The sequence below is a fragment of the Salvelinus namaycush genome, chromosome 28 (genome assembly GCF_016432855.1).
Source record: "Salvelinus namaycush isolate Seneca chromosome 28, SaNama_1.0, whole genome shotgun sequence".
Classification (NCBI taxonomy): Eukaryota; Metazoa; Chordata; class Actinopteri; order Salmoniformes; family Salmonidae; genus Salvelinus; species Salvelinus namaycush.
In genome coordinates, this window is record NC_052334.1 from 17,681,014 (window position 1) to 17,698,410 (window position 17,397).

Consider the following 17,397-nt stretch of genomic DNA (forward strand, 5'->3'; position numbering starts at 1 on the left):
TTAGCTACATATTAAAACTTTAGCATTGCTAAATTACATGAAATATATAAAGACACACTGGTTATTAACCTGGTATATGTTTGGTGAATCTAACTACAAAGCAGGTGATGCCATCACAAAAATATATATAAATTCTTACCTCAAAATGTGCAGAGTCTTGCTTCTTCACGTGAGGGTTGATGTAACGTGTACGCTAATAAAACAGGAAGCAAGTACAGGGAATGAATTTAATAAATACACGAACATGGAACAAAAAAGAAACACGAGAAATGTACAGACATGAAACATATAACCAGAATCAATAACGCCTGAGTAAAGAACCTGTCACGTTCGTAATAAGGACGGAACCAAGGCGCAGCGTGATTGAAGTTCCACATCTTTATTACGGTGATACTTTAAACAAAAACAATAAACCAACAACGAAACGTGAAAGTAGTGGTGCACATGCACAAAACAATATCCCACAAACACAGGTGGGAAAAATGGCTACCTAAATATGATCCCCAATTAGAGGCAACGATTACCAGCTGCCTCTAATTGGGAACCATACAAAACACCAACATAGAAATATTGAGCTAGAACACCCCCTAGTCACGCCCTGACCTACTACACCATAGAGAACCAAGGGCTCTCTATGGTCAGGGCGTGACAGAACCAAAGGGAGTGACAGATATAGGGGCGGTAATCAGGAGGGTGATAGAGTCCAGGTGAGTCTCAAGAGGCGCAGGTGTGCGTAACGATGGTGGCAGGTGTGCATAATGAGAACTGGCGACAACAAGCGCCAGAGAGGGGGAGCAGGAGTAGACATGACAGTACCCCCTCCCTGACGCGCGGCTCCAGCCGCAGGACGCCAAACTCTAGGCGCGGTAACCCGTAGAAATGGCTGAGGCGCAGGAACCCGTAGAAACGGCTGAGGCGTGGGAACACGTAGATCCGGCTGAGGCGCGGGAACCCGTAGATCCGGCTAAGGCGCGGGAGCCCATAGAGCCGGCTGAGGTGTGGGAGCCTGACAAGCCATCCGAGGTGCGGGAGCCTGACAAGCCAACCGAGGCTTGAGAACCTGATGAGCCAACCGAGACTTGAGAACCTGACGAGCCAACCGAGGCTTGACAACCTGACGAGCCAACCGAGGCTTGAGAACCTGATGAGCCAGCTTCGGCAATGGAAGTCTGACGAGCCAACCAGGGCTTGTGAACCTATCATATTAGCTGAGGCATGGAAGCTGGTCGAGCCAGCTGAGGCATCCCCGGTTGCGTCGGGGAATGTAAATGTAAATGTAAAGAGTGTTCCCGGTTACCCATGTTAATCCCTACTCACCACATATTTCAATATAACTCCTAATTCCTCTCTCTCTCTAACCATGTGTTTCCATATTATGTTACAGAGATGTACGCACCAGCCCCCACCAACATGCCAATTGAGAAGACAGACCAGCACAGAGGTAGGAAGCAGCACCAGCCTGCCTGGCCCACCCGCAGTGAGAACGACATCATGCCCCAGTTCAAAGGTCAGAGTTCAAATCAAACACTTCCTTGTCTGAAAAAGAGACACATGTGCCCACACAGCATGCGCTCACACACACACAAACACACTGTCTGTCTCCTCAGTGCTACTGTAGCTGCTAAATGTTTCTGCTGTCGTCCATACAGTGCCTTCGTAAAGTATTCAGACCCCTTGACTTTTTTCACATTTTGTTACTTTATAGCGTTAGTCAAAAATTTATTAAATTGTATTTTTTCTCATAAATCTACACACAATACCACATAATGACAAAGCAAAAACTGGTTTCATTCCAAGGTTTTACTTTATTTTTCCATTATCTACATTGTAAAATAGTGAAGATATCAAAACTATGAAATAACGTAGTAACCAAAAAAAGTGTTAAACAAATCACAATATATTTGAGATTTGAGATTCTTCAAAGTATCCACCCTTTGCCTTGCACAGCTTTGCACACTCTTGGCATTCTCTCAACCAGCTTCATGAGGTAGTCAACTGGAATGCATTTCAATTAGCAGGTGTGCCTTATTAAGTTAATTTGTGGAATTTCTTTCAGTCTTAATGCGTGGGGGCGGGGGGGCCCGTCAGGAAGTCCAGGACCCAGTTGCACAGGGCGGGGTCGAGACCCAGGGTCTCGAGCTTAATGACGAGTTTGGAGGGTACTATGGTGTTAAATGCTGAGCTGTAGTTGATGAACAGCATTCTTATATAGGTATTCCTCTTGTCCAGATGGGTTAGGGCAGTGTGCAGTGTGATTGCGATTGCGTCGTCTGTGGACCTATTGGGGCGGTAAGCAAATTGGAGTGGGTCTAGGGTGTCAGGTAGGGTGGAGGTGATATGGTCCTTGACTAGTCTCTCAAAGCACTTCATGATGACGGAAGTGAATGCTATGGGGCGATAGTCATTTAGCTCAGTTACCTTAGCTTTCTTGGGAACAGGAACAATGGTGGCCCTCTTGAAGCATGTGGGAACAGCAGAATGGGATAAGGATTGATTGAATATGTCCGTAAACACACCAGCCAGCTGGTCTGCGCATGCTCTGAGGACGCGGCTATGGTTGCCATCTGGGCTGGCAGCCTTGCGAGGGTTAACACGTTTAAATGTTTTACTCACGTTGGCTGCAGTGAAGGAGAGCCCGCAGGTTTTGGTAGCGGGCCGTGTCGGTGGCACTGTATTGTCCTCAAAGCGAGCAAAGAAGTTGTTTAGTATGTCTGGGAGCAAGACATCGTGGTACGCGACGGGGCTGGTTTTCTTTTTGTAGTCCGTGATTGACTGTAGACCCTGGCACATACCTCTCGTGTCTGAGCCGTTGAATTGCAACTCTACTTTGTTTCTATACTGACGCTTAGCTTGTTTGATTGCCTTGCGGAGGGTATAGCTACACTGTTTGCATTCGGTCATGTTTCCGGTCACCTTGCCCTGATTAAAAGCAGTGGTACGGGCTTTTAGTTTTGCGCGAATGCTGTCATTAATCCACGGTTTCTGGTTGGGGAAGGTTTTAATAGTCGTTGAGGGTACAACATCACGATACACAAACTCGCTCACTGAATCAGCGTATTCATCAATGTCATTGTCCGATGCTATGCGGAACATATCCCAGTCCACGTGATCGAAGCAATCTTGAAGCGTGGAATCCGATTGGTCGGACCAGCGTTGAACAGACTTGAGCACGGGCGTTTCCTGTTTTAGTTTCTGTCTAGTTTCTGGCTGGGTGCAACAAAATGGAATCGTGGTCAGATTTTCCGAAAGGAGGGCGGGGGAGGGCTTTGTATGCGTCGCGGAAGTTAGAGTAACAATGATACAGGGTATTGCCAGCCTGGGTCGTGAATTCTGATAATTGCTGATAAAATTTAGGGAGCATTGTTTTCAGATTAGCCTTGTTAAAATTCCCAGCTACAATACATGCAGTCTCAGGATATGTGGTTTCCAGTTTACATAGAGTCCAATGAAGTTCTTTCAGGGCTGTCGATGTGTCTGCTTGGGGGGATATACACGACTGTGATTATATTCGAGGAGAATTCTCTTGGTAGATAATGCGGTCGGCATTTGATTGTAAGGAATTCTAGGTCAGGTGCGCGTAAACTAACACCACATAACATGAAACAATTACACTCAAAACATGATGGGAAACAGAGGGTTAAATACAAGTAGATTGATTGGGGAAATGAAAACCAGGTGTGTATGGAAACAAGACAAGACAGATGGATATATGAAAAAATGGAGCGGTGATGGCTAGAAAGCCGGTGACGTCGATCGCCGAACGCCGCCCGAACAAGGAGAGGAGCCGATTTCAGCGGAAGTCGTGACAGTAAGAAATAATACATAAAAAACGAAATACTGCATTGTTTCCTACGAATGCGCAGCGAGGCGGCTATCTCTGTCGGCGCCGGAAGTTGAGTACAGAGTTATCTCTGCTGCAGAAGATAAGTTCATTAGCATTACCAGCCTCAGAAATTTCTGCCAAAATAAATGCTTCACAGAGTTCAAGTAACAGACATATCTCAACATCAACTGTTTAGAGGAGACTGCATGAATCAGGCCTTCATGGTTGAATTGCTGCAAAGAAACCACTACTAAAGGACAAAAATAATAAGAAGAGACTTGCTTTGGCCAAGAAACACGAGCAATGGATATTAGACTGGTGGAAATTCCAGCTTCACCTGGAATGCTTTTCCAGCAGTCTTGAAGGAGTTCACACATAAGTCCGGGCTCTGGCTGGGCCACTCAAGAACATTCAGAGACTTGTCCCGAAGCCAAGACAATGCAGGAGTGGCTATCTGCTTAGGGTCGTTGTCCTGCTTGTAGGTGAACCTTTGCCCCAGTCTGAGGTCTTGAGCGCTCTGGAGCAGGTTTTCATCAAGGATCTCTCAATACTTTTCTGCGTTCATCTTTCCCTCGATCCTGACTAGTCTCCCAGTCCCTGTCGCTGAAAAATATTCCCACAGCATGGTGCTGCCACAACTATGGTTCACCGTAGGGATTGTGCCATGCTTCCTCCAGACGTGATGCTTGGCACTCAGACCAAAGAGTTCAATCTTGGTTTCATCAGACCAGAGAGTCTTTCTTCTCATGGTCTGAGATTCTTTAGGTGCCTTTAGGCAAACTCAAAGTGGGCAGTCGTGCATTTTACAGAGGAGTGGCTTCCTTCTGGTCACTCTACCGTAAAGGCCTCATTGGTGGAGTGCTGCAGAGATGGTTGTCCTTCTGTAAGGTTCTCCCATCTCCATAGAGGAACTTTAGAGCTCTGTCAGAGTGACAATCGGGTTCTTGGTCACCTCCCTGACTAAGGCCCTTCTCCCCTGATTGCTCAGTTTGACCGGGTGGCCAGCTCTAGGAAGTGTCTTGGTGTTTCCAAACTTCTTCCATTAATGAATGATGTAAGCCACTGTGTTCTTGGGGACCTTCAATTCTGCAGAAATGTTTTGGTACCCTTCCCCAGATCTGTGCCTCAACACAATCCTGTCTCGGACCACTACAGACAGTTCCTTCGCCCTCATGGCTTGGTTTTAACTCTGACATGCACTGTCAACTATGGGAACTTATATAGACAGGTGTGTGCCTTTCCAAATCATGTCCAATCAATTTAATTTACCACAGGTGGACTCAAATCAAGTTGTAGAAACATCTCAAGGATGATCAATGTATTAAAGATGGCGCCGAAGAACATGGATGACGTTTTACATTCTCCCAACCAATTGTGCTGTTTTATTAGTTTTTTTTGCGTTTTGTGTAACTTATTTTTTCAACATCCTCCCGGACACCCTAGACCCACTCCAATCCGCATACCGTCCTAACAGATCCAAAGATGATGCAATCTCAATCGCACTCCACACTGGCCTTTCTCACCTGGACAAAAGGAACACCTATGTGAGAATGCTGTTCATTGACTACAGCTCAGCGTTCAACACCATAGTGCCCACGAAGCTCATCACTAAGCTAAGGACTCTGGGACTTAAAACTTCTCTGGGATATATGGGATGCTAACGTCCCACTTGGCCAAAAGCCAAAAAAAATGCAGCGCGCCAAATTCAAATATATTACTATAAAAATCTATCTTTCATGAAATCACACATGAAAGACACCAAATTAAAGCTACACGTGTTGTGAATCCAGCCAACATGTCTGATTTCAAAAAGGATTTACGGCGAAAGCACACCAAACTTATGTTAAGTCAGTACATAGCCACAGAAAAACACAGCCATTTTCCAAGCCAAAGATAAAGCAGAAATAGAGATAAAATTAATCACTAACCTTTGATGATCTTCATCAGATGACACTCATAGGACATCATGTTACACAATCCATGTATGTTTTGTTCGATAATGTGCATATTTATATCCAAAAATCTTAGTTTACATTGGCGCCATGTTCAGAAATGCCTCCAAAATATCCGGAGAAATTGCAGAGAGCCACGTCTAATAACAGGAATACTCATCATACACTTTGATGAAAGATACATGTTTTACATAGAATTAAAGATACACTTGTTCTTAATGCAACCGCTGTGCCAGATTTCAAAAAAACTTTACGGAAAAAGCACACCATGCAATAATCTGAGACGGCGCTCAGATATAACAACATTTCTCCGCCATGTTGGAGTCAACAGAAATACGAAATTATATCATAAATATTCCCTTACCTTTGATGATCTTCATCAGAATGCACTCCCAGGAATCCTAGTTCCACAATAAATTGTTGTTTTGTTCAATAATGTCCATTACTTATGTCTAAGTAGCTACTTTTGCTAGCACGTTTAGTGCACATGTCCAAACGCTCGCGCAGATGCATGCGAACTCGGACGAAAACTTCAAAAAGGTATATTACAGGTCGAATAAACTGGTCAAACTAAGTACAGAATCAATCTTCAGGATGTTGTTATCATAACTATCCAATAACGTTCCAACTGGAGAATTCCTTTGTGTCTCTAGAAGTAATGGAAAGCAAGACGATATCATTTGGAATGCGCGTGACCAGGAACTGGCATTCTGCCAGACCAATGACTGAAACACCTCCCATCCGGCTCAACATCACAGTAGAGGCTTCATTCCACGTTCTACAGACTGTTGAAATCTAGTGGAAGGCGTAGGAAGTGCAAACAGATCCATATCTTACAGGGAATTGAATAGGCGATGAGTTGTACATCGACCAGCCTCAGAATTCTCACTTCCTGTTTGGATTTTTTCTCAGGTTTCTGCCTGCCATATGAGTTCTGTTATACTCACAGACATCATTCAAACAGTTTTAGAAACGGCAGAGTGTTTTTTTATCCAATAGTAGTAATAATATGCATATATTAGCATCTGGGACAGAGTAGGAGGCAGTTCACTATGGGCACGCTATTCATCCAAAAGTGAAAATGCTGCCCCCTATCACAAAGAAGTTAACACCTCCCTCTGCAACTGGATCCTGGACTTCCTGACAGTCTGCCCCCAGGTGGTAAGAGTAGGCAACAACACGTCTTCCACGCTGATCCTTAACACTGGAGCCCCTCAGGGGTGTGTGGTTAGTCCCCCCTGTACTCCCTGTTCACCCATGACTACGTGGCCAAACACGACTCCAACACCATCATTAAGTTTGCTGACAAAACAACAGTGTTAAGCCTGATCACCGACAACGATGAGACGGCCTATAGGGAGGAGGTCAGAGAACTGGCACTGTGGTGCCAGGACAATAACCTGTCCCTCAATGTGAGAAAGACTAAGGAGCTGATCGTGGACTACAGGAAAAGGCGGCTGAACAGGCACCCATTAACATCAACGGGGCTGTAGTGGAGCGGGTCGAGAGTTGTCCACATCACCAACGAACTAGCACGGTCCAAACATACCAAGACAGTTGTGAAGAGGGCACGACAAAACCTTTTCCCCCTCAGGAGGCTGAAAACATTTGGCATGGGTCCCCAGATCCTCAAAAAGTTCTACACCTGCACCATCGAGAGCATCCTGACTGGTTGCATCACCGCTACAGAGGGTAGTGCGAACGGACCAGTACATCACTGGGGCCAAGCTTCCTGCCATCCAGGACCTATATAATAGGCAGTGTCAGAGGAAAGCCCATAAAATTGTCAGAGACTCCAGTCACCCAAGTTATAGACTGTTCTCTCTGCTACCTCACGGCAAGCGGTACCGGAGCGCTTCCCGTTAGGACCAAGAAGCTCCTCAATAGCTTCTACCCCCAAGCCATAAGACTGCTGAATAATTAATCAAATCGCCACCGGACAATTTACATTGACCCCCCCTCCCTTTTGTACACTGCTGCTACTCGCTGTTTATTATCTATGCATAGTCACTTCACCCCCACCTACATGTACAAATTACCTCAACTAACCTGTACCCCCGCACACTGACTCGGTACCGGTGCCCCCTGTATATAACCTCAGTATTGTTATTCTTATTGTGTTACTTTTTTATTATTACTTTTTATTTTAGTCTACTTGGTAAATATTTTCTTAACTCTTCTTGAACTGCACTGTTGGTTAAGGGCTTGTAATTAAGCATTTCAAGGTAAAGTCTGCACTTGTTGTATTCGGAGCCTGTGACAAATAAAGTTTGCATTGATTTGGAAACAGGATGCAGCTGAACTCAATTTCGAGTCGCATAGCAAAGTACCTGAATACTTTTGTAAATAAGGTATTTCTGTTTTTTACTTTTAATACATTTGCAAACATTTCTACAAATGTTTTCGCTTTATCATTATGGGGTATTGTGTGTAGATTGCAGAGCATTTTTTAGAATAAGGCTGTAACTTACAGCGTAGCACATTGTGTAAAAACTCAAGGGGTCTGAATACTTTCGAAGGCACATATGTAACTCTTCATCTCCCCACTTGGAGCAGAGTCTGCTGTTTCCTTTTAACTACTACATATAAAGGCAAATCCCACATGGAACCATTCGCCAGTTAATGAATAATATACCCTGATGAAGACAGCTTGGCTGTCGAAACGTTGGATATTAACATTTTTGCATCTGAGCTCCTAGAGTGTGCGGCTTTCCTTTATTTTCAAATTAATAATGTATAAACATCTCGTGATACAGACTTTTAGGTGTGTCATAATGTTTGTGTGCTGCCTCTGTCACAGGGAACTTTGGTAGTCTCCAAATGCCCTATCTGGATGGGAAGACCCCCGTGCCTAGAGAAGACACCACGCTGCACTCTGTGGCATGGGTGGCACTGCCCATCATCATGATGCTGTTCACCATCACAGCTCTGCTCTTCATTAACCAGAAGAAGCAGTGGATCCCCGTGCTCTGCTATCGCACCCCAACTAAGGTAGGGGGTGCCATTACCCACATTTACAGTATGCCTTGTTGGTTTCTGTACTGGTTTGTTGTTGTTGTAATATAGTTGATGGTCTAAAACGCCAGAGAATATCACATCAGCAGCTTATGGAGATGCATACTTGATCAATGTCTATACATTTGAATCTTGAAATAATTTAATGTAAAAAAAAGTTGTGCTATTACATAGAATGATTACATTGCCTAGCTTTATAGTAATGATGAGCAGCAAATGCTGTCTTTACTGTATGTATACAGCCTGAGCAGAGCCTTATTGAGAAATATAATATAGTATGAATATATCAATAAAATCTAAAGCTCTGAGCCTAACTAGAGTGTGATCTGTGGAGGTAACTAACTGTGTGTGTGTGTGTGTGTGTGTGTGTGTGTGTGTGTGTGTGTGTGTGTGTGTGTGTGTGTGTGTGTGTGTGTGTGTGTGTGTGTGTGTGTGTGTGTGTGTGTGTGTGTGTGTGTGTGTGTGTGTGTCCTCTTTAGCCCACCTGCCTCAACAACCAGCTGGTATATGTGGACTGCCAGAAAGGCACCAAGGTGCAGGTGGACAGTTCACAGTGCATGCTCCGGATCGCTGACCCTGACTCCAGGTACAGCGGTTACTACAGCATGCAGAAACAAAACAACCTCAACAATCTGCAGGCTGACAATTTCTACCAGACTCAGTGAGACAGAGAGACTGGCCTGGCCTCGCCTCGTGTCCAATACTCAGCAGTCAGCAAGCAGCCAAAACGAGAGCGAGAGAGCGCATTACCTACAGTACCGTAACAACAACTATTACTTAACACAGACGGGTGGAAAAATGACACCAAACCTATCAATGATAAAATAACTAGCAAACTAGCAAAGTTCACTAGCAAAGACAGATAAATGAAAATAATAATCTCCTCAAGATGAATAACTAATCAAACAAAATATAATGATGATGATTTTAAACTACAGCTAACACAATGGAAGAACCAGAATCCAGATTTTCCTAGATTATTATTCAACTTCTTTTTGTTTGGTGTGTGTGATGGAGGCGTGCTTCTGTATGTGGATCTTTGTGAATGTGTGTGTGTGTGTTCAAAGTTAGATATACATCTTTGTGATTAGGAAAAAGTGGGTATTTTTCAAAGTATGGTATTTTCCTGCATTCCTGCTTCCTTGAAAAAGGCCTTTGAAGAGATAAACAGAATAATTCAAGCTAGTGTTTTCTGTTGAACACTGAACTTTTAGAACCAAAGCTCTGCTGACTGTATGTCGAATCAAAACACACCCTGTAAGAGAGATGCTAGAGGAACACTGTGGCCAGTCTGATCTGAGCCGTGGCACGACGGACTGACGACTGCCAGACTCTATGTGGCGCTGAGCCAAAAGAGAGAGAATGAGAGAAAGAAAGAGGTCAGATACCGTAGACCCCGTCACAGACAGAACTCAGCTGAGCACCTCTCTCAGGTCTGTTCAAGCTGGACTATTGCTCTCTTCTTTCCTTCCTCTTTTCCTCCCCTCCTTTGAAAACGTTGACATTGGTTTGTTGTCTTGTTTTCCCTCGTGGAACGTCACCTGTTGGATAGAAGGTGGAAAGGAAGAAGAAGCTTCATTCACTCCATTTATTTTCCTTTGATATTCTGCTCAACGTGTATAAGTGTTATTTTCCTTGTCACTTTCAAATCTCCATAATCTTTTGGCTAAATGTATTTAACAACAAAGGGCAGGCTGACGCTGACTTTCACACACACCAAAAAATGGTGTCTTTTATTTGGATAAAGAATAAATGTGTTCGGGTTGATAAAGGCAGGATGAAGCTTCAAACTGGGCACAGATGGGTGTAGATTCCACGTTGGTTCAACGTAATGTCATTGAAATGACGTGGCAGCAACGTTGATTCAACCAGTGTGTGCCCAGTGGGTAGTGTAGTTCTTGAGGATTAACAATTTGAGCATATGCTTTACAAGCTTTTCTGCTTTGTTGCTGTAAGTCCTGTTTTACATGGAGTTACACACACATAGGGATACTATTTAGCTCCTTTAGGAAACACTGAGGATACAAGAAAACATAGAATCAAAGAATATGTTCAAATGTGTTTTCTCTCGGGGTTCTCTGAAGACGAGCTATATTAAAGTAGCTCTGATATTTTTCTCGTTTTGTTTTACTGGCTGTAAGACTAACAGTCTCCTCTTCTCGATATTACCCAAGCACCTTTGTCTTCATTTATTAATTGCAAAACATTATACAGTAGGAACACGTATGTACATATTACTGCTGAAGATGAAAAATACATGAAATATTGTGTGACTATATACAGTACGTATGTGTCTATGTATGTTGTTTATTCATATATGTACATGTGTCAACCCACATGCATGCACACATGCTTTTTTCTTCACATGTACATTTCTCAATTAATTTCCTATTGAATGTATTTATGATTGAGAAATAGATTTGATCTAATAATAGAAAACATGATGAGAACAAACATTTGCATTGCTTGTTTGAAAAGAGGAGTGATAGAGACAGGACAGAAAAAACACAAACATCTTATTCAATCTGTTTTCCCCTCATTTATTTGATGTCATTTTCATATTTTTTTTTTAAGAAAAAAAATTGTCTATGAGGGCTTTGTTTGATTGGTCTGTGAGTATCTATTTGAGTCAATCTGTTTCCCTGAATGAAGCAATGTTCAAAATGCCAACCATATATAGACAAGTGAGTTCTGAGCTGAGCAGTACCAGGTTCTCTCGATCTGTTATTCTTCTCTTTCATTTGTCGCTTCTGAAGTCAAACTATTGAAAGTGGGTGGACATAAGCTCTGGGAGAGAGGGTGGGATGGAGGAAGGTAGGGGTAGTAGTTGACTTTTATAGTTTGTCTTCGGTGTATCTTAATCTGTCTGACAAAAAATTTAGTTGAATCATACATCTTGGCACTTTTATATAGAAAATAACCTTTTTTGGTTAGTTTTTTTAAACATACTTTTCATTGAAAGAGTTGCCCTTAGTTTTTTTCTGAGCCCTGTCAGACCCAGTGTTACAGTTAGGTTCCAGTTGTTTCTGAATATTTGATCTACAAAACCTAAATTAACTTAGAACTCTCACGGTCATTGTATGCAGGCACTGCATTTCTGTTTATAGGTGTGGATTTCCGGCAAGAACAAGAGGGGTAAATATTTACCTTTCAAAACATTAATTGCAGCTGAAGCTTGCTCTGTTTTCTCCTAGTCTATATGTATTCTCCAGACATAGGAAAAACATACTCAAATCTACTGTATAACCGACATGTACTGTATGTAAATGCTTTTTCAAAGATGGTTGATTGGTTTGATTCTCCAGCCATTATATATAGGTCTGTCTATCATCTGGACACAAACCACAGTCAAACCTCACTTAAATACACAATCCACATTATTTCCAATCGGTGAAGTGATGGATCATAATAATTGATTTGATTAAGGACCATAAGTTCTATTACACTCGCATCACATTGACTGGCTGAGTTCTTATGTGACTTGGCTCTATGTTGCAGGATGTGGTGCTACATCCCCTACAGTATGGTTGAGTAACGTCATACAGGAATGCATCTTATTCACAATGGGTCTTACAGGGTGAAATCTTTGTATCTTTCAGTGCATCCCCCAAGTATTGTTGTAAATACTTGAGTATCACTTGCCAAAATAAAAAATAAAAAAACATTTTTGGAAAAGAAAGAGAGAGGGAAAAATTTTGATTTAATTTATTATGTTAAATGACCTAAATAATTTATTAATGAGCAAGATAATTGAACATGAACATAATAGGCCTTAAACGATGATGCAGCTGAAATTGTGAAACTATTTTAATGTTGTGTCAGTCTCTCAAAGAGCATGTAAATAAGGTTGTACTTTAGGTAGGTGGAGAAGTTGGAGGATCCAAGCTTTCACATCTTTTCAGGGTTTTTGGTCTCATGGACCTGATTTAGCCTGATCCCAGATCTGTTTGTGCTGTCTTGCCACCTCCTATGGTCACTGTCACGCAGTTTACTGTAACACACTGTGACAAAGAACATAGGAGTTGGATAGCTAGACAACACAAACTCATCTGATCAGGCTACATATGCCTTGTCCAAGGAGCACAAAAGCCTGACACCCTGATGAGCATTTTTCTCTGTTCCAATAAAGATAGCCCGTTGAGAGGGAAATATCTCTCTGTCCCCATTCTTTCCTGTTAATCCTTTTATTTACACAACTACCAATCCCCTTTAGAGTCTGTATATTACTGGTGTTTCATGCTTATGTAAAAATAAAAATAAATATGTTGATATTGATAATGATGATATTGCAAAAACAAGATTTATTAAGAGGATAGATTCATATTTGACTGAATTTCCCATAGCACAGCAGATTATTTTTTGCAAGTTCTTGTATTATTATTTTTTGTTTCTTTGCAGCACAATAAATACTTTGAAAACAGCTATGTGGATCTTCCGTGCAATCATTATTAGTATTACTGGTACTGGTGTTGTCATTCTTACCTCTAAGGGAATTTGACACAAACCTGTCCATCTCCTCTGTGATTTCTCTTCTGGGATTTCTGCCTCAATCATGAAATGTCAATGGTGCACTTTTTTGGCTATTTTCTGCTTGAGGAAGAAATCTTTGTGGGTTTAGAGATAGAGGATAGGTTCAATCAACAACAACAAAAATTCAAGAGGAATAAAAACACAATTTCACCTGCAGCACTTTGAAAATATACCAGCAGGTCAACCCGTTTAGCGATTACTCACTCAGTAGGGGATGGCACCAAAACATTTTATTAGACCCAGCCAGCTGAGGCAGATAAATAATGTGTGACCACTTCCAGTTGTCTGCTAAGTGATACAGTACCTGGCCCTGTATGTCTCAGTTACCAAGAGCATAGCGCAAGGTAAAAGGTTCAACTCCAGCAGGGATTACAAACATACTACAAATGTATGCGCACATTGTGCTGTAAATCGCTTTGGATAAAAGAGTTTGCTTTTTTCCATAAAAATGTTTACCCATGGATCTGGTCAAAGCAACCCATAAGCCTTTATTTATATATGAATACATTTTCATACAGCAGTTTAATGGGCTTTACACACAAGAGAGAGTATTAGGTAGCTATAATGACCTTGGTACTCCATGTAGACTTTCCTCTAACATAAATATGTTCATAGGAATTGTTTCTCAGTTGCAACAATTCAAAATAACACTGAGTCAATAAATGAGATTCCATCTCATTTTTAACAGTACGCGGTAATGTACAGTATCCTCTCAGTAATGGACCAAAGTCAATGTCGGTATGTGGGTGAACAGGGTCTGGACAAAAGGGTTCAATTACTATGTCACATTATCTGGTACTGTGCAGCACATGCACAAATGACCAGTACAAGCCACAGGGAGGAGACAGAGCTTTTAGAGAACCACGATGGCACATCAAAATAGGCTGATATCCCCTTTCCAGTTCCTGTACCTTTTATACTTCATTCACATATTACATGTCTACAGTTATCCCTTTAGGATTAGTTTGACTCATGATCTGTTTACTACACACATGTTAAGACATGACGTATGTGACTGATTATGCTGTTGATAGTAAGACTAAGTCATTCATAACCTCAGTCACATCCATTCTAGGGAAAGGGAAATACCTAGTCAGTTGTACAACTGAATGCATTCAACTGAAATGTGTCTTCTGCATTTAACCCAATTCCTCTGAATCAGAGAGGTGCGGGGAGCTGCCTTAATCGACATCCCTGTCTTCGGCACCCGGGGAACAGTGGGTTAACTGCTTTGCTCAGAGGCAGAGCGCGATTCGATCAGCTAGGCGATTCGATCCAGCAACCTTTCAGTTACTGGCCCAAAGCTCTAACCACAAGTCTATTCGGTGATGATGATGTTGTATAAGTACATTGTTAAGTGTTGCCAAGTGGAATGTAGCAGTCAGCCATCACAGAAGTTCTATATATATTTTTTTACAGCAGTAATATTTGAATGTATGGATAAAAATATATATATATATTCTGTGCAAATGTGCCCAATATCTTCAGTGATTGTTAACTGTGTGTGCACATCCGTGCCTGTGTATATATATATGTCTTCATCCGTGTGAGTAAGGGAGAGGGAGAGATGAGAGGGGGCGGGTGTCGGTGACATAGCATGGCAGCTCTACCTTTTTGACCATTTTCATAATTGACCAGGCATGACAGAAATGTCCATCAACTAATCCTCTTATTTCATCCCTAATGCCGACTCTGTCACAGAAGCCCTTATGTTAATGTAACAAGGGGCTCAGCCTGGCAGTGAGTATAGTGTGTGTGTTTGTGTGTGTGTGTGTGTGTGTGTGTGCATGTGCGTGTGTGTGTGTGTGCCAAAGGCCAAGGTTCTCCCTCTCTCCCTACTGGCCAGAAAGTATTGGCTATAGCCGTGGGCAGCAGCATGCAGTCTGGTGATAATATCTGTAAACTAATATTTTTATCTCTAAACAAGAATCATGATTTGCAGAGAGATATTTTTGGAAGTCTTATACATCTAAGTGGACTTATTTTGTGATTTCCAGCTAATGTGGTCAATGATCAGCCCGAACAGTCAATGGATTTCCCTTTACGTTCTTGTGAGTTCAAGAGAAGCTTCTTTGAAATTACGTTAAGTACGTAGTTTTACAATGCTAGTCATGGATTAGTTGGAAGTGCTCATTATAAACCACTACACTCACTTTAAACACACACATACACACACACATATACACTGATAATCCCCACAGCATCATACTGTGTTGAATGTGGTTAACCCCTTAGCTGAATTTCTGACTGGTGCCTCGTATTCTTGGGTAGGACACTACAAGCTTGGCACACCTGTATTTGGGAAGTTTCTCCCATTCTTCTCTACAGATCCTCTCAAGCTCTGTCAGGTTGGATGGGGAGCGTCGCTGCACAGCTTTTTTCAGGTCTCTTCAGAGATGTTCGATCGGGTTCAAGTCCGGGCTTTGGCAAGGCCATTCAGAGACTTTTCCCGAAGCCACTCCTGCATTGTCTTGGCTGTGTGCTTAGGGTCATTGTCCTTTTGGAAGTGGAACCTTCGCCCCAGTCTTTCCCTCGATCCTGACTAGTCTCCCAGTCCCTGCCGCTGAAAAATATCCCCACAGCATGGTGCTGCCACCACCATGCTTCACCGTAGGGATGGTGCCAGGTTTCCTCCAGATGTGATGCTTGGCATTCAGGCCAAAGAGTTCAATCTTGGTTTCATCAGACCAGAGAATCTTGTTTTCATGGTTTGAGAGTCTTTAGGTGCCTTTTGGCAAACTCCAAGCGGGCTGTCGTGTGCCTTTCACAGAGGAGTGGCTTCCGTCTGGTTGAGTGCTGCAGAGATAGTTGTCCTTCTGGAAGGTTCTCCCATCTCCACAGAGGAACTCTGGAGCTCTGTCAGAGTGACCACAGTGTTCGTGGTCACCTCCCTGACCAAGATCATTCTCCCCCGATTGCTCAGTTTGACCGGGCGGCCAGCTCTAGAAAGAGTCTTGGTGGTTCCAAACTTCTTCCATTTAAGAATGATGGAGGCCACTGTGTTCTTGGGGACCTTCAATGCTGCAGGCATTTTTTGGTACCCTTCCCCATTTCTGTGCCTCGGCACAATCCTGTCTTGGAGCTCTATCAAATCAAATCAAAATGCATTGATCACCTACACATGGTTAGCAGATGTTAATGCGAGTGTAGCGAAATGCTTGTGCTTCTGTTTCCGACAGTGCAGTAATATCTAACAAGTAATGTAACAGTTCCCCAACAACTACATAATACACACATCTAAAGGGTGAATAAGAATATGTACATATAAATATATGGATGAGCGATGGCTGAGCGGCATAGGCAAGGTGCAATAGATGGTATAAAATATAGTATATACATATGATATGAGTAATGTAAGAGATGTAAACATTATTAAAGTGGCATTATTTAAAGTGGCATTGTTAAAAGTGACTAGTGATCCATTTATTAAATTGGCCAGTGATTTGGTCTCAATGTAGGCAGCAGCCCCTCTGAGTTAGTGATTGCTGTTTAGCAGTGTGATGGCCTTGAGATAGAAGCTGTATTTCAGTCTCTCGGTCCCAGCTTTGATGCACATGTACAATCTCGCCATCTGGATGGTAGTGATGTGAACAGACAGTTGCTCCGGTGGTTGTAGTCCTTGATGATCTTTTTGGCTTTCCTGTGACATTGGGTGCTGTAGGTGTCATGGAGGGCAGGTAGTTTGCCACCGGTGATGCGTTGTGTAGACCGCACCACCCTCTGGAGCGCCATACGGTTGAGGGCGGTGCAGTTTCTGTACCAGGCTGTGATACAGCCCAGCCCGACAGCATGCTCTCGATTGTGCATCTGTAAAGGTTTGTCAGGGTTTTGGGTGACAAGCCAAATTTCCTCGGCCTCCTGAGGTTGAAGAGGCGCTGTTGCGCCTTCTTCGCCACACTGTCTGTGTGGGTGGACCATTTCAGTTTGTCCGTGATGTGCACACCAAGGAACTTAAAACTTTCCACCTTCTCCACTGCTGTCCCTTCGTTGTGGATAGGGGGGTGCTCCCTCTGCTGTTTCCTGAAGTCCACTATCATCTCCTTTGTTTTATTGACGTTGAGTGAGAGGTTGTTTCCT

At 42.8% G+C, this 17,397-nt stretch overlaps 1 protein-coding gene across 1 annotated transcript in view; it reads left to right on the forward strand.

The window, feature by feature from the left end:
* crim1 (cysteine rich transmembrane BMP regulator 1 (chordin-like)) overlaps window positions 1-13,203 on the forward strand; it is a 177,411-nt gene extending 164,208 nt beyond the window's left edge. The window contains exons 15-17 of the mRNA XM_038967679.1: window positions 1,385-1,507; window positions 8,576-8,766; window positions 9,270-13,203. Of these exons, the coding sequence (XP_038823607.1) occupies window positions 1,385-1,507; window positions 8,576-8,766; window positions 9,270-9,455 (500 nt within the window). The 3' untranslated portion in view covers window positions 9,456-13,203. The remainder of the gene's footprint in view (window positions 1-1,384; window positions 1,508-8,575; window positions 8,767-9,269) is intronic.
* Window positions 13,204-17,397: the final 4,194 nt, after the last annotated feature.